Consider the following 24,648-nt stretch of genomic DNA (forward strand, 5'->3'; position numbering starts at 1 on the left):
AACACCACAAAAATAAAAGCAGGAAGGCAAACTAAAATCATAATGCATCAGTATGATCTGCTTTGCAGATGAGGTAATTACACTCGAAACCAATGATGATATATAGTGCTAATATAAACCATAGATAGAGATAACGCGAGCATATCAATCAAGAAAACAAAATGCACGATAATAGCTGGAGAGGCAATACGATACAAACCTGTGGGCAACAACAAAACTGTAGAAATGATATCGTAATTCTGAAAACTACATTCTTTCAAACTGATTTCAATGTCTCTCATTTAAACTTAATTATTATCATCAGCAGATTGCCAAATTTGATAAACCATGCAAGTTTTTTAGACGATTCAAAGTTAAGTTTGTGAATCGGTTGTGCTGTGTATATTCAGAATCCCTAATATTTAAGTTAAATCAGCACTGCTTCATATAATCGGCAAAACTTTTCGCAATATATCATCTAACAGTGAAATTAAAATATACAACATATATTATAGATGATAAACGGAATACGAGGTCCAGCAATTAAGTACCCAGACTGTTGAAACAACATTTTTACTTAGCAATTTTTAATTTCTCTCCTCAATATACTCTCCTTCCGTATCCCTACACCCCTCCATTTGAACCTTCCACTGTGCGAAGCAGTGCTGCAGGCCATCTTCCGACAGCTGCGCCGATTTTTGTTTTACGGCCTTTAATGTCTCATGGCGGCTTCCTTTTAAGCAGGATTTTGGAAACATGTAGAAGTCGAAGGTACTAAATTTGGTGAATAGGGCGGATGCTTCATTACTTTGACCTGGTTTTTGGCTAAATAGTCCTTCATAGGCAAGAGGCCTTAAGGTCTAACATACGATGATGAAGAAGAAGAAAATCAAGCAAACAGAAATATCTAGGCCATATAATCCGCAATTGACAACGATATAATCTGCTTTAAATCATATTGTAGGGCAAGGTGTATAGAATAAAGGGTCCAGTCCAATTTGAAGATAAAATAATGAGTTGGTGTGACATCTCGGAGGCAGCCATTGTTATTACCTATGTAACGAACTTACTTACTCTTAAAGATAAATATCTGCCAAACTTATTAATACGTTTGCCGCTAATCATCAAGTAATGTTTTGCCAGACTTAGGTCCTTGTTATTACGTGAAAATTGCAAAAACCTATCTAGAACAAACCTAATCTCCAAACTGTATAATCTCCCAAATGTATCCAAGCTAGAGCTAATGAAGAACTTTGTTCTTTGTTTAGAAAAGTCTATGTCAATGGATGCATAACGATCAAAGGGACGACCGATTTTTCAAAATCTGTCCGAAAAAGACATTCATATCATCCAAAATAGAATGTACCGAAGGCAATGGCGCACTCACGGGGGGTTATGGGGGTTAAACCCCCCCCCCCAGATCCTATTCCGACACTGTTACTCACACATTTTAAGACTCAAAACATCATAAAAAAGGAGGTAACATCATAAAAAAAAATCATGGAGGCAACATCATAAAAAAAATTTCGGTGACCAACCAAACCCCGCCCCCAGAGGCAAATTCTAGGTGCGCTACTGACCAAAGGTATAGGAAAATGCATATATTATGTATACCTTCATACTTTAATAAGTTTAATTTTTATCTCTCATAATGAATTACTGTGAATTTATTTTTAACTTTCGCGACATACGTTGCTACAAACTTTCTACAATTTTATTTCAACGAATTTATTTATAAGATTCCTTTTAACCACCGGCTGTTTGTTATCTCGGCTTCCTGGATGACCCAGTTATCACATGATTAATGTCTAAAAGTACAGTTGACCTTGCACTCGCTCTTAGAAAAATCGATATCGTAGCAAAAATTACATTACATCAAAAGCTAATACCAGTAATACTAATACAACTACTGCAGTAATCACTTTCCTGGAGACTCGTCCTCGCATGACCAACTTCTCAAGGTCGAACCCATCGCCGAAATTACACAAATGCGGCAAATATCAAATATGCAATCGGTTAACCACGTAAAAAGCTATTTTTAAAATCATTCGCTTACTTTCTGTCCATACTCCTTGGTATTCACTGACGGGTTTTTTTGCGAAATGACCAAATAAGAGAAGAGTTGAATACCGGTACGAAACTTGAAAATTCAGACGCACTGACGGACACTTGTCGCGGGTTTCCACGCTGATGGTCGCGAACAAACGAAACGAACTTAACGAACTCGAGGAAGGAAACAGACCGCAGCAATGAAGCATTGTGAAGGTTCCGCAAGGCTCGCATCCGATTCGGGTGTGTATACAGGATGGAGCAGTAAAATTATTCGTTCAGAAGTTTTCATTCAGTAAACAATATTGAGCTTGACCAGGGAAAAAGAGAGATAATTAAAATTAAAAATAAATAATGCAAAAATAAATACGAAGAACGATAAATACGATTATATCAAAGATTCCAAGTTGAGGTATGTTTTCAAATCCGATCTGCCAATATGCCTTGAAAGAAAAACTTTTAATGCATGTCATCAATGTTAAGCTATAGAGCGAAAATGCTAACCATGATACAAAGAATAGTGTAGAAGATTTGAGTCGATCAAAAGGCGATATATCGTGCCATTTTGAGCGCTTCTTTACTCAAATTGTGAAGATCAGAAGTTGCTGAGGCTGGAGAGGGAATAGAAAAACTGAAATGGAATTGACCATGCCACATGATTAGAATTACGGACAACAGATGGACGAATCGGATACTGGAGAGCAGACCGAGAGATGAAACGTACCGAAGTACAGGCCGCCTACCAACACGATGGACTGACCATCTATAAAGTTGCCTAAAAAACAGGTACTGTGGTACAAGTGGTACTGTATCGAACAAACGGAAAATGATGAGGAAGATCTATGTTTCTATGAAAATATTGAAATTCTTGTGCCTTACTTTTAAGTTTGCGTAGTAAGTTGTTCATTCTTCTGTATTAAGAAGTTGTGAGAGAATTTATTAATTATCTCTTTTCTTATCTATACAATATGTTCTGTGCGATATCTTTTTGGAATTACGATATATACTCTCTGTGGTTTTCCGGGTTCGATTCCGCGTTGAATAATTTCGGTTTTGAGGAAAACCACTATTTTGACGACGTTTCGGCAAGGTCGCACTTTTCATTATCAAGTCAGGTATTAACGCTTTTTGCTGGTGCTTGAGGTAAACCGGCTCTCCCGCTCGAGGCGGTTACTTAAATAGTCGATCTTAATACGCTTTTCTAGACCGGTCCTTGGTAGCACTTCTTGTGATTAGTCCTCTAGGTAGGTTGGGTCCTACTCATCGGCATTATTGCCTGATTTATTTCTGCATTCGTCTATAACACATCTCTTTTGTTTAGATTGTTGGGATTTTTTTCTATTTATATTGCTTCTCTGATTTCACGTTTTTTTTGTTCACATGTTATGCAAGGAACGACGTTTTTTCCCTCCTTTTGATGGCATTTCGATGTTCTTCTCGTCTAACATTGATTCTTCGGTTGGTCTGTCCGATGTATTATTTGTCACAGTCCCCACATGGAATTTCGTATACTCCTTGATTTTATAACAATATTTTTGTTTCACTTTCCCTATTTTCTCTGTTCTATCCTTTACATAAATAGCTAGGATGGTTTTTCCTTTTTAATTGTTGGGTCTGTTAGCTCTTTAAGTCTTCTTAAAGCCTTTTCGATGGTGTATGTTGGGAAACCGTTTTTTAACGCAGTTTTCACATTTTGAGGTTCATAAATAAATATTTATTTATTTAATTTCAATTTTACTAGATCGTTTTCCACTTAATTTTTATTTAATCAATTTAAATTCATATTTAATGATCACACACATATAATATTGGCATAATTGCTGAATAATACGGGTTATTATATTTTTAGCATTTAGTTTACCATGTACCGTTGACCTAAATATGGTCGGTCGTTGGTGGTAGAATAAATTGATTGTGAGTAAGTCTTATTCTTATTTCTTTTTACCTATTTGATTCTGTTCTGTTTCTATTGTAAATTCAATATGACTATGGAGTAAATTAATAAAGTACGATAAGAATTGGCCAAGTTGCCTGTTAGTTCCTGTAAAACATGCCAGTACATCGTCTATATGAATCCATCGAGAATCCGTCTAGCGAATCCATCAGTTATGATTTATTGTTTAAAAAGCAATAAGTTAATGAAATGTACTCAGTCGAGAAAAAATCAGCAATATTGTTTTATTCAGGCACTAGCGCGAGCTCTGCCAGGCCTTTATTTAGTGTAAGATATTCTAATGGAAAAATTTCCAGGTTATGCAACAATTCAAAGTGATTCCTAATTGTAATTGTACATTTTTATTATTTAAAGAACGAATACAAAATAATCTTTTATAAACATAAAACTATAACAAATGTTCAAACAATCCACCAGTTTGTACTAAGCAGTATCAAATATTATTGTAAAATTCTCGTCTAATATAACAGAACGCGTGGCGTTATTTTTGTACACTTTTCGTTGATTCGTATTTTAATTCTTCAATATGTGTAAATTTTTGGGCTGAATAAATTTTGGATTTTAGATGCTCCAAATAAAATAATTGTTTGTAGCTAGATCTACATACCCCCAACTTACGCGACAGGTGGGAACGAGCGATAACCGCGTAAGTCGAGTTCGTGTAAGTCGGGGTAGAATTTCGTATATGTATGTATATAAATTATTTTTAATTGGGACTAAAAGCTAATAAAATAGTAATTTACACAAAAATGTTATAAAAAATTTCTTCATAAAATTTAATAAATCAAGTATTTTGACGACCCCTAAGATTTTTTTCTCTCGCAAAATTTTTTCATAGCAGACTAATAATTTGTTCATTCTTCATAGCAAGCTAATAATTTTTTTTTAAAGAAATGCACTCTTTGTTGTAGTCTATATTTTCTAAAATTTGTAATCCCGTTTTAATTAAACTGAGGTCTTCAGTCAAGTTTCCATCCGTCATTTGATCCTAAGTCTGAACTGGATCCAAAACAATCAAGTTCTTCAATATCTTGCTCTTCCTCATGCATCTTTATGAGTTTATTTTCTATGAATCTAAAACGTTGAATTGTTTTCAAAATTCTTTAACAGGGATCCCGTTGTCTTTTCTTATAACTTCATGCAGGTCTGCAAATAATCGTCTGGTGCAATAAGCTTTGAATATTTTAATAACTTCCTGATCCATCGATTGAAGTAAATTGGTTGTATTAGGTGGCAAAAATTCAATTTTCACACATGAGTCAAAACTATTTAAAGTTGCAGGAAGATGACTTAGTATGTTGTCGATGAATAGCATCACTTTAAATGTAATTTGTTTATATTGACAATATTCAACTTCAGGTATCAAATGGTGATTAAACCAGTCTTAAAAAAGGAAAGCTATCACCCAAGCTTTACAATTAGACTTCATAGGCAAGACAGATTTAGATTTATGATAGATAGATTTAGATAATGTTCTTGGATTTTCTGAGCGATAAACTAAGAGAGAGAAACTAAAAAAAATTTCTCTTTACGTGCGATGAAAGTTCTTTTAGGCACCTTCTTCCAGAACAGGCAGTGTCATCTACACTGAACACGGTTTGGTTGGTGTAACCACGTTCATCTATCATAACTTAAATTTCTCTGGATAGCAAGACGCAGCCTCTTTATCAGCACTTCCGCTTCTCCGCTTTCTGAAATAACATACCATTTAAATCAAATGAACCAATCGTTACCAGCTTTAAACTCCTCATCTTTAGCGATCTCTCCAACTTTGGGGAACCTCTCTCAATTTCTGAAAAATCAGCTTAGCTTGGAACCATGCTGTGTTCTGATCAATAGGACAATTTTTCCTATTTACCTAATTATCACATCCATACCATTTACCTATAATCGATAATCGAGAGGTTGTGTGACGCCCAAAAGACGAATCGACGAGATTTGAAACGCGTAACTCTGGGTTCGCGTAAGTTGGGGTAGCGTAAGTCGAGGTATTACTGTACTTTATTGTTTTTTAAATAATAAATAATAAAATAAAAATATTGAGAATTTAAATTGTGACCGAACGCAACCCGTTATACAAATTTTGCACTACGTATGGCCTAACTTTTACAGTACTCTGGCAAATATTTTTGCAAAATTTTGGAATGTGTTAACGAAACAATTTTAATTTGTTTTCAATACAGATTTCAATCCTCTACAAATAGTTGAAGCAGAAATTCAACAGCTTAAAATTTTCCATTGAGTTTCATATGGCCCGCTTGACGATTCACCACCTAGTATAGTCAGGACTATTCTATTTGTAACTTTGTTCGGTGGTTTAATCGCTCATAAGCCTCTTCTATATTTTTCTGCTTAATTTATCAAACGCTTTTTTAAAATATATGAATATGAATACAAAAAAAAACATTTGCAAATTAGTTCATAGCGTTAGTAGTTACATAACAAAAGACATACTTATTAAAAATATATATAAACAAAAAATATACAAAAACAAAAACCTACCCATGCTTATAATTGGGTGCAAAATGATTGTTGCTCTTGGTGGAAATGTTTAGGTATGACCTGGTGGAGAATCTAAAAAAAATACAACCACAAATAAGACGACACAAAACAAAAAAATGTGTTAATTGCTGCATGCGCAATTTTTTGTTAGTAAGTAATTGATGAAATGGCTTTAAAATTAAAAATAGTAGCTAATAGTAATCGATATAAATGTTTTGCGACTTCAGATACTAATTAATAGTGGCCTTACTATATATTTTCAACATCTTTTCATCCATCTTGCTCCTGTACTTGTTTCATTTTTATTTTTAATGCCCCCACATAGCATTTTATAAAGTTGAATCGAAATATTATCCAAAATAACTTCTTGAACATCTAATAATTATAGTCACAAAATACAATGACAATTTTATCAAAATTGACATATATGCAAAAACATAGCACCTAAATAAAAATAATAGTTTGGTCAATTTCATCACTACTCTATAATTTAGTGTGAAAATTAAAAATAATAAATCTTCTACGAAGGTTCAATCAACCACGCTTTTATACCTGATGCCCTTTTGTGTACTGAAAATGTCATATGAGTTAAGTAAAAAAAGGATAATTTAGAGTTTAACCAGAGTGCGTTTCCTAAAAATCGATTTTTCCTAATTTTCTGCAACTTTTCCAAGGTAAAATTTTTCGTTTTTACACGCTGCCATTAAGCTTTTTTTGAGGGGTCCTTTTTGTGAAAACTAAGAAACTTTCAAGTGGCATGAAGGAGAAAATCATGGACACTGACCTATTAACATTACATGTTTAGGTCATAATTAATACCCTTAGGGCAGCAGTAGCCCTTATGCCAACATTTTTAAAAATGGAGTCAATACTCATCTATCGATTCGTAAAATGTCTACCCCACGTCTAATTTCAATTTTCTCTGACATGTTGGTTAACTCGTACTTATAGTATAAATTCTATAAGGTCTTGAGGTTACTGTAGTCTATCTTCTTTGATTTCAGGATATTCATTAATTGTTTATGTCGTACTTTATCGAACGCTTTATACATAAAACACTGCATGAAGAAAGAGCATCAGCATCATACATTCCTAGGCCTTTGGACCCAAATTTAGTATCATTAATGTTTTTGCTTATGGATTCTTTTAGTAGTAACTTTAGCACATGGGACATCAAGCTAATGTGCGGTAATCCCCGCATTATCTTTTGTTTTTTTTTGGCTAGACAAATAAAAATCGACGTTAACCTCCCTTTGGATATTACGCCCAAACTACATTTAAATTTGGCTCAAGAGTGTCACTAAATCATGAATGTGCTTCTCATCTATAATTTTTAGTATTTCGATAGAAAGCATGGGGTTTTTCCCACTCTTCATTGTTTTTAATGCGTGTAATATTTATTCTTTTGTAATATCTGGACCTATTTCTTCTGAAGTAAGTTACATGTCTTCCAGGTTTCCTCATTCATCATCGAACAGTTCATCGATGTATTTTGCCCAGCGTTGTACTTTCTCATCCGTCTGCGTTATGGCAATCCTGTGTCTATGCAGTTTGTATTTGTATTTTCTAATAGTGCGTGTGCGCATTTCTTCGTATACGCGACTCGCATGGGTCTGAATCATCCGAATTTCGATGCTAGTATACGATCAAAATAATTCTTGTCATTTCAGTTGTCACTGGTCCCGTGTACGTCAGATAATATTTCAGCTGATAGTTTTTAATCGTTGTTTTACATTGAACAATAAAATATTTTACATTGAACTTCGTTTTCAATGGCTGGTTTGAATATTTTTTTAGTAGAAAGAAATATAGTTAATGCCATTGCAGAGGCGGAGATATTAGCGGAACGGAGAGACAGAGTTTACTATCCCTTTCTTAACACTCTAGAGAACTATTCGGATGTACAATTTCAAAAATTGTACAGATTAACAAAGCCCATTACAATGGACAAGATACTCAATGTAATGAAATGTCGGAGATAATGTAAGAAAAAAGAGAACAATAAATACATGGAGATTAACCACGAGATCAGAAAGATGATACAGCATGCAAAAAAAAAATACTTTGAAGAGAAATTTGAGGACCTTCGAAAAAGACACGATCTATTTAATCTACACAAGAAAGTTAAAAAAATGGAAAAATTAAGAAAACAAAATCTCATTGGTGCAGTTTAGGGGCCGTATTTTCGAAATGCAATCGAATTTTTTCGTATGCGACTTAACTCGAATGAAAAATTTCGTATACGAACCTGAATGTGTATTTTTGAACGTCCTTCGAAATGTTATACGTATACTAGAAGAATTTGCACTGAAATCACTGCAAATTTGAACAATCAAAATTCAAATAATAAAAAAAGAAGAAAAATTGACAGTTTTACTTAACCTATTTTATGTTGATTTTGTTATTTACAAAATTCAAACAATTCGTTTCTTGTAAATTAGCTGAAAGGACTAAAAAGGGCATGAAATATGGTGGTTCAGTGTCGGCCAAACAGAAAAAGGGCCATTCAAGTCTATCAACTCCATTGTAAATGCAATCTGAATTGCATTTCGAAAATAGTCTTCAAAGTATTTTTTTGCATGCTGTATCATCTTTCTGATCTCGTGGTTAATCTCCCTGTTTTTATTTTTCTCTTTGTTCTTACATTATCTGTGATATTTCATTATATTGAGTATCTCGTCCTTCAGCCATTCCTCTTTATACGGTTCCAGTAGACATTAGACATTGTTTTAGTCGATCCTTTTAGCCGATACTCTTTCTGAGATAAGGAAAAGCTTCCCACTGCCCTATTAGATATTTTACTAACTATTACTGCTACGCCGTGTCTGTGTTGGTTGTCCTTGCTACCGGAATAACATATCGTGGCTTAGTTAAAAAACAAGCTGAGTTGGGTCACCTGGCCTCACTGAGACCCAGTATATCAATATTCACCTTATTCATATTTTGAATAATATTCTGTATCTAACCAAGCTTTGAACATTCCAGGTTACAATTTTAGTGTTGGACAGTCTTATTCTCTAGTCCCCGTTCTTCTGACCAGCAATTCGTTGATTAACGACCTAAGAGTCTTTGTCTTTTCCTCCCCTGCCGGATCTTGCCTTCCGAGAGCCACGATCAGTATCACCGTTGCTGGTTTCCAACACCATGATGATTGCACTAGGGATATCCATAGGGATCTTTAATGTAGTGGTTGTCCCTTGCCTTCTAAATCATTATGCCGTTAACCAAGATTTTTTTCATCCACCTTCGGGACCAATTTCTCAACCCCAGGATAAAAGTTGCCCTACCACTTTTAACTCATCCGCCAAAGCGATTGGTCAGTAAGTGAGGGATTGCTTATACCAGCAATCGCTAGGTGAAATTTTCACCATATCTGGCTACTCTCACTTAGTTTAGCCTGCAGACCAATGAAGTTGCCAGAGGTGTGGCATGTGGAAGCATAAGTGATAGTTAGGTGTCTTATGAGGACCAGTTATCAAGAACCATCTCCCGTCTATGACGCTCGATGAGTATTTAATTATGAATTTTAGGTTGTTTAATAGGTCTGATTATTTTCGGGTCCTAAATTATAATGGATGTGTGATATCTGTTGCTTATGTTTATGAACAATAGGTGTATTATATATTATGTCCTTATGTGATCAATCTTTCTTAGTACGCATTGTCTACGTATTAACAAGTCACCTAAGACAAAAAAATTACTGCACTAAATGCTATATACAAAGTATCCTACTACATAGAATGGGAGCCTGGCCGTTGAGAATTAGCTCGTGACGACGCCTGGAAAACTTTGAGATGTGGATATTCCGCCGCATTCTAAAACTTCCATGGACTGACGATGTTAAAGATGAAGAAGTTTTAAGATGTATGAATAGAGTTCGTGAACTTAAAGAAATTATTAAAAAATGGAAAACATCTTATCTTAGCCATATATTCAGACATGAGAGATATAACTTCCTTCAACTAATAATGGCAGGAAAAATAGAAGACTAGACCTCCAAACCTTAATAAGAAAAGAATAGAATAGAGATAAATTTGCAGAAGTTATCACTGACCTCCATTAGAGAAGGCACCTAAAGAAGAAGAGAGACACAAAGATACACCAAAATAAAAAATACTGGACATAAGCATAATACTTGGAAGTTGCAAACAGAAAAGAATTTATTCTTAAAGGTCTTCTTTAAAAGAAAAGTACGTTTTATTGCTCTAAGTTCCTTAGAATGACCAGTATGCCCAGTATTCCTCTCGACGCGGTCCTGCTACAAGTTTCTGCCGCAAAACCCGACGACTAATTATATAGACAAACTTACACTAAAACTATAGTGTTAAAAGCTTGTAAAAGTTTCTGATTTTACTCCTATTTTTTAATATAACCAAACTTATTGTTTAATAAAATATTTTCTACACAGTTGTTTCTAATTTGTTAATCTACAATAAGACTGTTTTAAATTTTTTTTTATCCTTTTATTACTCAAGTGAAATATATTCATTTTACAACACAAAAAAGTTCATGACTTCATTCAGATATGAAATACGTTCTGTTAAGATACTAATAACATGCAAATTAGTTGTCGTAAACTTTAAAACATAAAAATATAAAAAAAATTCTATAAAATTAATTTTAAGTGTTTTTAATATTATATTACCTTCCCATTAGTAGATTTTTGTCTTTGAAAATTGTATTTACAAATTTATGGCAAATAATTAAAAAATTAACAGTAAACATCCACTGTGAACAATTTATATTAGAAACACCTCTGGAAAATTCGAAGTTATTAACCGATCTTAAGCAATTTTCGTTAAGTAATAAAAGATGTCCTGAAGTTATTTTATGTCCCTATGTACATACAGTACATCCATCAATCTCCTCAACAGTAGTAAAAACAAACACATTAATTAATTCTGAAAACCATATTTAACACTGAATAAAAAAAAATGATCAAGATGACGGAGTCCTGAGGTAGATTTATATAAATTGTCACCATAGGGAGGTTTACGTCTTCGCAAGAATTAACCCATATCAGCTCTCTAGGTACTCTGCAGAGGGCTTCGATTAGCTCAATCGAAATTTCCTTTGCGTTTCTGTTCCCAATTTGGTAGGTTAGGTAATATCTTACAATAAAACACAGTTTGGTCGTAGAAAGGTCCAAGCAAAAGAGTCTAAGGACGAGTGAGGAGAATACCTCCGTGGGAGGGGTTCCCAGGGTATAGCAGATCCGAAGCAGTGAACGAATTTGTATACGTGGGAGCGCTCCTTAATAATGAAAATAATACTACCGCAGAGATAAACCGCAGAATTTGTACGGCCAATAGATGCTATTGAGATCTCCTCCTTAAATCCACAATTATATTGAGAAATACAAAAATAAAACTCTACAAAACAATAATATGCACAGTCCTAACATATGGTTCAGAGACCTGGACTCTAGGACGTTTCGAAAGAAAAGTACTAAAGCGAACCTATGGAGTAGTGAATGACAACGGAGTGTGGAGAAGACGACACAACTTCGAACATAGAATATACCAGGAACCAGATATCGTAAAACATATTAATATAGGACGTCTGAGGTAGATAGAGCATGTAATGCGGATGGAACAAAATGACCCAGCTAGAAAAACGCTCCTTGATAGACCTATTGGCCATATAAGAAGAGGAAGACCCAGAACAAGGTTCCTTGAAAACATCGATGAAGACATGAGAAATATGGGAATACGTGCTTGGCGGAGGAAGGCGATGGATAGGGACGACTGAAGAGAAATTATTAAGAAGGCTAGAGCCCACGCAGGGCCGTAAAGCCAGAAAGATAATGATGAAACACAGTTTGGTCGTAAAAAGGTCCAAGCAAAAGAGTCTTAGGGCGAGGGGGAGCGTAGCTCCGTGAAGGGGGCTCCCAGGTTATGGGAGACCCTATTTGGGAACCGGAGCAAGACTAGACTGCCTTGGTTTGGCACCGTTTTTATACATTTTCCTTACGTATCGATATGTGCATTTCCAAGTTTATTGGCCAATCGTAAATTGTATAGAAGAGACGATGCGCATCGACGTGCTCATTGGTCCATATTTTAGATCATAACCCATATGTTTGCTTACATGCAATGAAAACACTTTTATTTCTGATTCTATCTATCTAATCTAATTAGCCTTCTTCGGTCCATCTTTGGACATAGGCCTCCCCAATTCTTTTCCATTCTTCTCTGTCTGTCGCTATAGTCATCCACCTAGAGCCCACGTGCTTCTTGATATCATCTGCCCATCTCATTTGGGGCCTTCCTCTGCTTCGTTTATATTGCCACGGTCTCCAACTTATAAGAATTTTGTTCCATCGGTCTTCTTTTTGTCTTATATTGTGTCCTACAAATCTCCATTTCAATTTTGCAACTTCTTGTCTAACATCCCTCACTTTTGTTTTCTCTCTTATCCACTCGTTTCTCTTTTTATCCATTATTCTTATGTGCAACATTTGTCTTTCCATTGCTCTTTGAGTTTTACTGATTTTGTCCATGTTTGCTTTTGTAAATGTCCACGTTTGGGAACCATAAGTGAGAACAGGGAGTACGCATTGATTGTATACTTTGGTCTTAAGATGCTGTGGATATCTTTTGTTTTTAAGAATGTAGCTTAGTTTGCCAAATGCCGCCCATGCCAGTCTAACTCGTCTTTTTATCTCTGCTGTTTGGTTTTCTTTATTAAGTTTTATAGTTTGGCCCAGAATCCTGAACTTGTTCTATTTCATCTTGTCCGATCCTCATTGTGATGTCTTCATCTGTATTTGTTATGATTTTGGTCTTGCTGTAATTCATATTAAGGCCTATCTTTCCAGCTTCTACGTCCAGTTCTTTCATCATTTCAAATAATTCTTCTTTTTTATCGGTTATCAATGCGATGTCATCAGCGTACCTTAGATGGTTCAAGCGTTGTCCACAAATTTTTATACATTTTTCTTCTCATTCTAATCTTTTAAAAATATCTTCCAGAGCCTGATTAAAAAGTTTCGGTGATATTGTGTCACCCTGTCTCACGCCTCTATTTATTTGTATTGATTTTGTTCCTTCATATACTTTAATTGTTGTTTTGGCTTCCTTATATATATTGGCTATTAGTTCAGCATATCTGTGGTCAATTCTGCTGTTAATCAAATTTTCACTGCCCAATGTTCGACACTGCGAAATCTATGAACGCTATATATAGAGGAATGTGGTATTCATTTGATCGTTCTATAAGCATTTTCATACTTAGTAAATGGTCACTTGTGCTGAATCCCTTTCTAGCTTGTTCTTTCGACTGGTATCCGTCGAATTTTGTCGTCAATCTATTGGTTAAAATTTTTGTTAGGAGTTTATACATTACATTGAGGAGTGTTATAGGACGGTAGTTTTTTATATCTGCTTTATCCCCTTTCTTGTGTAGGATAATGGTTACGGATTCCTTCCAGTTGTTTGGGATTCTTTTTTCTTTTAATATCTTGTTAAATAGGGAATGTAGAGTATTAATTACCACTTTTCCACCATATTTCAGCATCTCTGCAGTTATTCCATCTTTTCCAGGCGATTTGTTGTTTTTCATTTCTTTCAATGCCTTCTTTATTTCTGATTTGCTTATTTCTGGCTGTAGCTCTGAGTTAACATTTTTTATTTTAGCCTTAAGTTGGTTGTTAATTTCTTCTGGTGGTTCGTTTTTTGTTTTATATAATTCTGAGTAGAAATAGTGGATAATATTTATGATATCATCTTTAATGTTTGTTTCTACTCCGTTTACATCTTTTATTTTGTTTATTTCACACTTACCTAATTTCCGTCTTAAGCATTTCATATTTTTGTTGTTCTGTATTACTTCTTCTATTTTTATTTCTTGTTCTTTTTCTGATTACAGTTTAAATATTTATTTACTGTGTGGATGTTCTTGGACAACCTGTAGGTTTCCAAAAATTGCAAAATCACGTTTACAAATGTATACTCAGTTTACAAAATGCAATAAATTAAATAAAAGAGAAGTATAAAAACGTCCATTGTAATATTAGCCATTTTCTAATTCTTATAACCGACGTAAGTTTGGCTCACCTGTTTTGGTTTATTTCCTAAATACGAATGATGACAATGTGCAAAGATCCAGCATAGTGTTGCCCAAATGCAAGAACAAGACGAGACTTAGACAGTCTTGGTCTTGGTCTTGCGCCAATGCACCTGGTCTTGGTCTTGGTCTTGGTATTGCACTCCCGGTCTTGGTCTTGGTCTTGGTCTTGCAGCAAGAGTCTTGCAAGTCTTGCAAGTCTTGCAGATACCCATTAGCCTAGTGCTATTTATTAAACGTTACTTTAGATCTAAGAACAACGTAACAGAGTAAGTACATTTTAAGCTTGAATTAACATAACCATAATAAAGACCAACCAAATTAATAAATGTCTAAACAACTGACATCGGGTGAGGTTTGAACCCACGATCTAAGCGATTCGTGCCTATGCTCTAAATAATTCAGCTATCTACCATGCCCCACGAAAGTCAATCTGTTTCTTAATAAACGTTTGCAATTACTAAGCTTACTTGTGCTAAAACGTGGTTAAAACACAAAAAAAACAAATAAATGACATCAGCATGCCTGCATTTTAAAGAACATTATCTGCCAAGAAAGGGATTGATGGACATGATGGGCAAAAAATCCACATACATGTATCAAGGGCACAGATTTTTTAGGTGATCAAGTTGTTTTAAATTAAGGAGATACCTACTTAGTAAATACATTAATTTACCAAAATAAAGTAGCAGGTACATCATATATGTAACTGTTAATAAGGTAATAAGTATATTTTTTTACATGTCCACTTTTTCTAGCGGTTATTAAAAAGCTTGTGATATCTCCACCGAATTTTGGTTTTTCATGAAGAAATATTTGTAATTCCTTTTTGTGAAAAGATATTAGATGCTTCCTTAAACCTGACGTGTTTCTGTTGTTCATTTTCATTTCAACGTTTCTATGTAGGCACAATTTACACAAAGCAATTTGGGATGCATAAATTATTTCGAAAAACTCATCAAATTTGCTTTTAGGTCTTTTAGATCTATAACTCCAACGCTCACTACTCCGACTAGAACTATTTGAATCTTTGTCCCTCATGTCAAATTGTAAATTTGTCACTCCGGGAACAACAAGGATTAGATGAAAAACAATTATTACATTAGACTCAAAGAGAAGCTCAATTGGGAATGAAGTTAAGTAATGTCGAAAAAGTAACTACTATAAACTATAAACTAGTTACTTTATGTTCGTTACTATCCAATACCCTAAGTAACTAATAACAAACCGATAATTCGTTACTTCGTTATTATAAATACTTCGGTATTTTGTTTACACGGTAGACATTATCTGTTATTAATTTGTCTCGTTACGTTTGACTCTTTCAGCAAATTTTTAACCGAATGATCTCATCGCACACTCAGCAGAAACAATTTATAGCCTTAGGCCGATAAGATTTGTTTATTAGCTAGGGTGACATATTTTAAAAAATATCGATACGATATTACTGTCGGCGTCGCAATGCATGAAGATTATTTTGATGATTAGAGAGCAGCTTATGGACAATTAATTTCAGAGCGAAGAAATCTGCTGGAAAATGTACAGAATATTTTATTTTTACATTGTAATTATGACCTCTGAGCACGTGTCAAATGTGTTTTTTTAATAAATATTTTAAGTCGGTATGTATGTTTATGGTCTTGTTTGTAATTCGCATAAGTCCAGTTTTTCAAATTTTTATTACATACTTTTTTGCATCTCATAAAGTCCTTAAGCATATACCCAAACTACTATACTCGCTAAAACCAGACTCAGTCCTAACTGCAAGACGCAAGAGTCTCGCAGGCTTAGTCTTGTTCTTGCTTAAGTCTTGCACGGTCAGTCTTGGTCTTGGTCTTGCTAAAATTAGGCGGTCTTGGTCTTGGTCTTGGTCTTGCAAAAACGCAAGAACAAGACCAAGACTGCAAGACCAAGACCGATTTTGGGCAACACTAACCAGCAGATCTACTTGTATATCATGTACGTTAGGACATCTTATACATAACTTCAAATTTGAAAGGGATTTTTTAGAGTTAAATAGGCGAGACTGTATAGAAATATGTATAAAACCTATAGTTTGTTCACTGAAACCAGCCCCAACTATCTAGTAAATTGATTAGTTAATTTTTTGTTACGTTGGACAGATTTTGTCTTTGAATGATAGTAACTAACAGTTACTATACAACTAAGCACACACGCTCATAGCCAATATTAATGGTAACTTTGAGTAAAAAATTATTCATGAACATCATTCATTAAGCTTACTAACAAATATAATCCCGCTATTAATAATTATTCTTTTTTTTTTCAATTGAAGAAGTCTGTGACAGTAAGTTTATTTCAGCTATTAATAGAGTGTGGTAGCAATTTTTGTGTTGTAAGTTTCCGACAATGATTCTCTCAAAATATTCCAAAAGTTGAGTGAACCAACTAGGTATACCTGTGTTTTGTCAACAAACTGTTCCCAATAAGTCTTTGAGACCATTGAAAACAAAAAGACCTACTTTACCCATTATTAATATAATACAAACTGAGAATTTGCTTACTAAATAGTTAAAAGAATACTTACTTTGAAACCATACCATTTTGATTGACTTGATTAAAATCCCCCGTGGAGCTCCATCTTTTGTGTAACGAAGAACTGCTAGTAGATGACCTAGAGCTCGAACTCGTGGTTCGTTTGAGTGTATTCAAAGGTTGTGGTGTAGCTCTGGGAGAAGGCGAAGGTATGGGACTCACGCTGCTCGAGCTTTGACTGTCGCTGTGCAGACTACCTGAAGAAAGACCTAGTACATCTAGATCCTCGTATAATTTAATATACAAATGTTTTTAGAGACATAAAGCAGGAAAGCATATAAACTACATATTTATAGTAAGGACAATGGAGGAGGAAAAGGTGCAGGAAAGAAAAAACCACAAAATATCTTACCTGTAGAGCGATAATGAACTTGCTTTCTTTGGGGTAAAGAAGATCCCACAAAAGTCTTCCTCTGGCTCTCCAACTTGGAAGTAGAATAGGTCTGTTTATTGTAATCATCTTTGTTAGTGTTATTTAACCGGGTAGGCGTCGATGAAGCCGATGGAATCTGCGGTATTCTCGAAGAATGATGAGTTACTTCGAGACTGTTGAGTCTGCGCAGTGCCTCGGCAAGTGTCGCTTTGAGGCAAACAAGTTCATCTTGCTGTTCGCTCACCTTGCGCTCCAACTCGGCGATCCTGTCGTTGTAGACGTGATTTTCGGAGTCCAGAAGCTCATCTGAAATATTAAAAGGAATCCTTAGTTCTCTGACTTTAATAAGAAATATGACTTACGTCTTGTCGGTCTAGGAATATGAGACCTGTAAGGCATCTACTGAAAAATGTTTGTTTTTGTGGGTATCCAAACAAGACTAACTAGAATTTCCGCATATTATACCGATTACATTAAGAATTTTACATTATGCTGATTGATGATGTGGTGATATGTAATGATAGGAATAATAACCTATACCATTGCTACTGTCAAACATGGAGAAATGTCAAAATTATGGAATATACACATTAAACTAATTATTCATAGACTGGTTATAGACCAGTCATAGAACTATCAAATCGTTATGATTTCATTGACACAGCTTACAAACAGAAAATTACACAAAATAGTCAATCATATTTTATAATCTCACTCATTACTTGGTAAACTACAAAATAAGAAATAATAGTGTATAGAAATAAGAAAGAAATAATAGGGTAGTTGTGTAGTTACAGAAAAATTCTAATGCTCTTTAAATACCCGCTATGATCTACGCCAATGAATGTGGGCCTTAAAAAATTCTTATTTGGATACATGTGGTAACAAAAATGATAAACTCAAAATAAAATATTAAAAGAGAAGTCTAGGAAGCCAAACGCAGGCATGGTGGCAAATCATTTGAAACACAAATCTGTGAAAGTGATTAAATTACTGTATTAAGATTATAGAAATTATTGCGAAGATAATGATGACATCCTTTTATGAACTGAGCATAGCCAATTGACCAGATTATTTTGTAACTTTTATTCACAGATCTAGACAATTCTTTGGGTTGCCATTGTTTAAAGGGTGACTTTCTTTCGAATAGATGGTGCTAATTTTGAACAATTAAGTATTATAAAACTTTATTAAATTTGTTTAATATTACGTTTAGTTATACTAGTTTTTAAGGAATCCACAATTCAAATAATCCTTTCATACTATTGGTTACTTTTCAGAATTAATAACATAAAAAAATAATAAAATACCACCTTAAATAATGAAAATAATGGCATACCCTTTAAATGTTGAAATAATTAAGTGATTACTATTTAAATGGGAATAAGTCACAATTAAAGGTTTTACGTTTATTGACGTTTCAATTTCCACTTCGGAAATCGTTCTCAAACTTAAAAGGATAGGAAATAAATTCAACATTTCAACAACATTCAAAGCAACAAACACGTTGAGATCTATTTTGTCCAAAACCAAACCTAACAATGAACAAGATATGACAAAGAATTGCATTTATAAAATACCTTGTGAATGCGATCAGTTTTATTTAGGTGAAACATCAAGACCATTAAATGTTAGAATAAGTGAACATCAATCTTTTATTAAAAATGGAGAATTTGATAGATCTCAAATATGTGAACACGCATGGGATAATGAACATATGATTCAATGGAATGGTTCAAATATAGTCCTAAAAGAAACGGATGGTAAAAAGAGAAAAATCAAAGAAGCGGCTCTAATTATGCTAAATGAGACCAATTGTGTCGCAAATTCCTCGGCGGAATGTAGTAGGATCTGGTTACCCATAATGAAAGAGGAAGTTATTAAAAGGAAAATACCATTATTAGTAAGTCAGTAACATATAGAGCATACATAATTTATGTTTTTTAAATACCAAACATATAAAATCAGAATTTGATGTTTATTAAAGGTAAACTAAATGCACGACCAATACTTACCATGTCGGGATAGTATTATGAGGTTTTTTTCCTGGTTTTTCTCTCATAATTTACTATGGAATCACTAACAGGAGAATTTTACTGTCATCATGGTATGAATTTGTCTTTTTAAAGACGAATTACATGCTATGATCTTTTCTGATGGATATTCTCAAGTTAAAGTTGATTTCATGTAATCGAATGAACTATCTTATAAGTAAAGTCGTCCCAGGAGCGCAACTCAACAATATTGGCAATATCATTTTAAAGTCGTCTACTTTAAAATGTATAATGTATGTCTGAATTGTCAATATAAATGAGTCAGATAAAATTAAATTATTAGAAGAATTTTTCACTGAGTAACAAAAAAAAAATGTTTAATTTACTAATGTTTGTATTTTGAGAACGATTTCCGAAGTGGAAATTGAAAAGTCAATAAACGTACTTTAACCTTTAATTGTGGCTAATTCCCATTTAAATAGTAATTACTTTAAAATGCCACAAAAAATAGCTTCAGAACAAAATTAAGTGATATATAAGTTATGTTTTAACTTATATAATAAAATATCTCAAAAGGGGTTGGATTTAGGTATAGGGAATACTGATACCAAACGAATTGGCTTTAAAATATATAACGTAAAATGTAATAAAATACAGGGTGTACTATTTAAAGTAAACAACTTTAAATGATTTAAATTGTCGATGTTGGCGGCTAAGTTTAAAACACCCTATATGAAATATCAATGAGTTGGACATATGGTATTAACGGGCAAGCGCTTCTTATTTATTGGTTACAATTTCATGTCACTAGCATTGTTATTAATGGAGATATCGTTATTCAATGTAAACTAGGATTTTTTCAAAATTTAAAAAAATTCGAAATATCTTGAAAATACGTCATTTTTGGTATAGGACATTGTGCACAAATTTTATCTAAAATTTCATGTAGAATTCGAAAATAAAATAAAAAATATGAGGTTCTATTTAAAATAACAAAGTTGACGTCTACTTCCGGTATAACCGGAAGTGCTCCATTCAGGACAATATTATACTTCAACTCAGCGTTATCCAAAACCTATAGCTTCGTAATTTCAGATTTTTAACAGAACTATATCCGCCAATACTTGTCGCGCCACACCCCGTATTTCTCGGTGAGATACTGTCTCCGAAAATTCAATGGCGGTTCAACTGCTTCAAATTGGATTACGCTGATTGGTATAGATATAAGATATCCAAGATACATGCATTTTTTAAATACTCATTGCTGCTGTGTATATTATTATAACAAGAGTTTTAGTTGAAAATTGACACTTTTTCCATGGCTTTCCATCAATTCACAATCACCCTATATATCGATAACAATTTCTCTATTAATCTTGCATCTATCGCTGTAATTAATCATTTACATATAGTGAATCTCTTATCTATATAATAATCAGAACTATTGAACCGACAACAATTTATAGAATTGACCTAAAAATTTGTTTTGATGACTCTAATAAAGCAACGGCTGGTTTTCTAGGACTAGAAGTAAGTATAGTAAGAGCTGAATGCTGAATCGTGATTCGGAACGTTTTGTTTGAGTCAATCATTAAGAAAAAAGACTCTTATTATTATTTGGTTCATGAGATGTTCTTTATGAACCTCACACGATAAAATAGTTTCAAGAAATTTGTCAGCTCGTTATAACATATTTTTATTTGGAGCAGATATTTGAAGTCATAGACTTATGTAAATAGAATCTGTATCGGGAGTTACGACATTTGGATCGGTAGTTGGAACAAAATGTTTGAGATTATTGAACCAAAATTTCTATTCTCGTAAAACCAACTAAAGATCCACTAGCCGGTGATTGACACTTTAAGTATGTTTCAAATTAGTGATTTTTAGGATTAGATATATGTAAACACATATTATATTCATCGAAATATTAAAATCAGTAAAAACGGTAGACCCTAAACCTATCACCCCTCTTTAAGAAGGGCCAAAAAATCCAGAAAATTAAAGAGGTTCAGCTCAGCTCATTCTTATTTGATTTACTAAATAATATAATAATAAAAGAAGTTGCTCCCTTAATCTGACATTTAAACTAAAAACAATTTGGTAAGCAAAGATCTATGGCTAGATCACATAACTTAGTAAATTCAGTGTCGTACGGCCGTAACGTCCTCCTGGTTTTCAGGGGTTTCTGGACGTTCTACGACCGCCGCTCTCGAAGAGGATCTCAAGTTTCGAGAGTCCATCTTCGTTTCGTGGAGTTTAATTGGGATTCTGGCCCCTGCGTGTAAGAAGCTTCGCCGAGCCTCTGTAGTTATTTGCTCTTTACCGTGACAAGTCCCAAAGAACGCTGTGGTCAGTTCGACACAATTTAAAATAGTTCTAAGACCAACGTCTTTTCTATTTCAAAAGTCGTGTTCTACTGCCAGGGAGCGTTCATAGTCGATAGGCCGGTTCTCGTGCTCTTGTTATTTTTAACTTCTAAATTGGATGAAGTCTTCTTGGATTCGACGTCTTCGACAGTAGCAGGATATTGGTTAAATAATAAAATTCAAAGTGGCGTGGTAGCACACCAAGCCAACAAGGTCTAGCGGGGCTAGTAGTATATGACGACTGGATCCCGATCGGAAGATGTGCTGCTCTTTTATACACATCGTGTTTGAGAATTTGCAGCAATCATCCGCCGAGAGGCCAATGACAGCGTAGTTAATAACGAGCACTGTGATTGGCCGGCCAAAGTAACAATCTTTGTCGTGATTGGTTACCTTGGCGACATCAGATAGGGTATGAAATAGAGTAGACCTTCTAGGTTTACTTATGGGAAAACATGGTAGAACATGTTCCGAAACTCACATTCACATTTACAAAACCAGCATTCGATCACCTATATAAAAATGTAGATTATATTGCCTGCTAAACCCACATCAAAGCTCCTATCTACTGAACACCAAATAATGCCAATAAAAAACTACACAAGGTACGACTTTCCGTAAAGCAAAATCCATAATATCTCAAATATCACAACAATAACCGAAAGAACAAACTATAGCAAAAGTAACTTCACAAACAACATAATCTGCGTCCAAAATTCTACAGCCCGAAATATTGCCAGAATTTGTTTCTCGATCTTGGTAAATGTACGAAACCACAAACCCAAAAATAAAAAAATTTCGTCTCCCATCCAACTACAACTACCCCAATCAAGCAAGAGAAAAGCTGAAAAAATCTTTCTACACATATTTGAAGAATCTAAAAGGTATATGAGTGGTAGCTGATGAAAAATCCTTGAAGACGTGCAGCTGATTTTGCTTTGTTTATTGTTAAACAATCTTAAAAAGTGAAAAAAATATTTTTAGCCTATAAAACGTCCCTTATACATTTAAAAATTAAAATTGCTGACGAAGTATCCGACATCCTTTTGGATATATTTTGCTTATTTGGAGCTCCATACATACTTCGCAGTGACAATGGACGGGAATTTTGTAACCGGGTAAGTGGTAAAATCAAATTACTGTAGTAAAAATTTAAAGATTCACTGACCGTAGCCTGTATATGAAACAGGTCATGAAAATTTCCTGTCTTTTGATTTTTCGAAAGACAAGTCACATCACACTCCGAGCCGCTCCAATTTTTTTTGTAAATAAGTGATGGTACGGTTGTCAGGTTATCGAGAACCTAGCCAGTAAATGGAGTGCCATAAAACTAGTACATGGAAAACCAAGACACTCGCAGAGTCAAGGGCCTGTCGAACGGGCCAATCAAGACGTTCGGATAGTATTGTGGCTTGAATGGCTGATAACAACACCTAAGGATGGGCAAATAGTCTCAGGATCATTCAGAATACTAAGAACAGTTACCACAGTGGTATCAAGACAACTTCTTATGAGGCAATGTTTGGTTCACCGCAGAAAAATGGATTATTAGATTCCTCTTTGAGAGCCGACGTCACAAAAAAATAGCTACTGAGGAAGAACTAGAAGGAGAGTTATCTAAGCTTGAAAGAAGTTTTAATGAAGAAAATAACCAAGAAATAAGTGTGGATGAAGATGCTTAGAAGATTTTGACAAGGAATGTAAAAAACAATAAAAAGAAACTATTTCCAGCGATAACTTAACACTCTGTGATATTGATTGTGACAAAGCAAACAGCTGTTTTGAATGTGGTCAGCACATCCATGATGAAGTTTCAAATAACGAAGAGTTAGACTTACCTTTGTGCGCTCTTTGCTCAAGAAAATCTGTCATAGAGAAAACTGTGTAACTGTATTAAAAGTCAGGTAGCCAAAATGTTAAAGCTTACTGAAAGAAAATTAACCCCAGTTTCAGTCGGCGATAACGTTTTGGTAAACATGCCTGATGTCGACCTGGGCCGACTAGCTCTAAGAAATGTCATGGCCGTTGTAATAAATAAGAACGTGATTCCTATAACCTTAGTACAAAGCATGGAGTTCTTGACAGTTTTTTAAAAACCAGTTCCAGGTAGCTCCTAATAAATTTATTAATAACATTGATGTACTTGATGAACAGCTCCATGTCAGTATAAAGCATCAGATGTGGATGCAAGAAGAACTGTTCTAAGCCTCTATGCCGACGATACAACGATAGCGGCCAAACATAGAAACATAGATATAGCGGTTAACAACCTACAAACAGCGCTAGACGATATAGAAGAATGGAGTTTAAAAAGAAAAATAGCAATAAACTCCGACAAGACACAGGTTGTACTTTTCAAAAAGAGGCACCAGCAACCAGAAGAGCAGGTAACTGTGCAAGACAATCCCATTGAGTGGAAAAGCAAAGCAAAATACCTCGGAGTAATCATGGACAAAGGCTTAACATTCAACAAACACGTAGAAGCCACAGTACAAAAAGCAAACATGGCAAGAGCATCTATAAGAGGACTAATAGGAAGAAAAAGCAAACTTAGAATAAAAACAAAGATAAGACTAATAAATAGTATAATCCTGCCTATACTAACGTATGCATCCCTAGCTTGGGGACACATATGCAACACTTCAAAAAAGAAAATACAAGCGGCACACAACAACAGCCTAAGAGAAGCAGTCAACGTACCAAGATACGTTGCAGAAAGATTCCTCTTTAGAGAACTACAACAAATCAAAGTGACTGACACGATGAGAGAAAAAGCCAGGATAAAGTTCGCAGAAATAGAGTACC

General features: G+C 34.4%; 1 protein-coding gene across 6 annotated transcripts in view; it reads right to left on the reverse strand.

Annotated features, from left to right (window-relative positions):
- Window positions 1-24,648, reverse strand: part of LOC140445901 (echinoderm microtubule-associated protein-like 2) — a 109,228-nt gene that overhangs the window by 15,616 nt on the left and 68,964 nt on the right. Inside the window, exons 1-4 of one of the 6 annotated variants that reach the window (XM_072538334.1) lie at window positions 17,843-18,020; window positions 17,460-17,786; window positions 17,100-17,325; window positions 6,485-6,556 (exon numbers count right to left, since the gene is read on the reverse strand). In XM_072538334.1, the coding sequence (XP_072394435.1) occupies window positions 6,485-6,556; window positions 17,100-17,325; window positions 17,460-17,786; window positions 17,843-17,879 (662 nt within the window). In that variant the 5' untranslated portion in view covers window positions 17,880-18,020. Of the gene's footprint in view, window positions 1-6,484; window positions 6,557-17,099; window positions 17,333-17,459; window positions 17,787-17,842; window positions 18,021-24,648 lie in introns of those variants that run through there. The other 5 variants (XM_072538352.1, XM_072538343.1, XM_072538325.1 and 2 more) reach the window with 5 other exon arrangements.

This window comes from Diabrotica undecimpunctata, chromosome 1, assembly GCF_040954645.1.
Source record: "Diabrotica undecimpunctata isolate CICGRU chromosome 1, icDiaUnde3, whole genome shotgun sequence".
Lineage (NCBI taxonomy): Eukaryota > Metazoa > Arthropoda > Insecta > Coleoptera > Chrysomelidae > Diabrotica > Diabrotica undecimpunctata.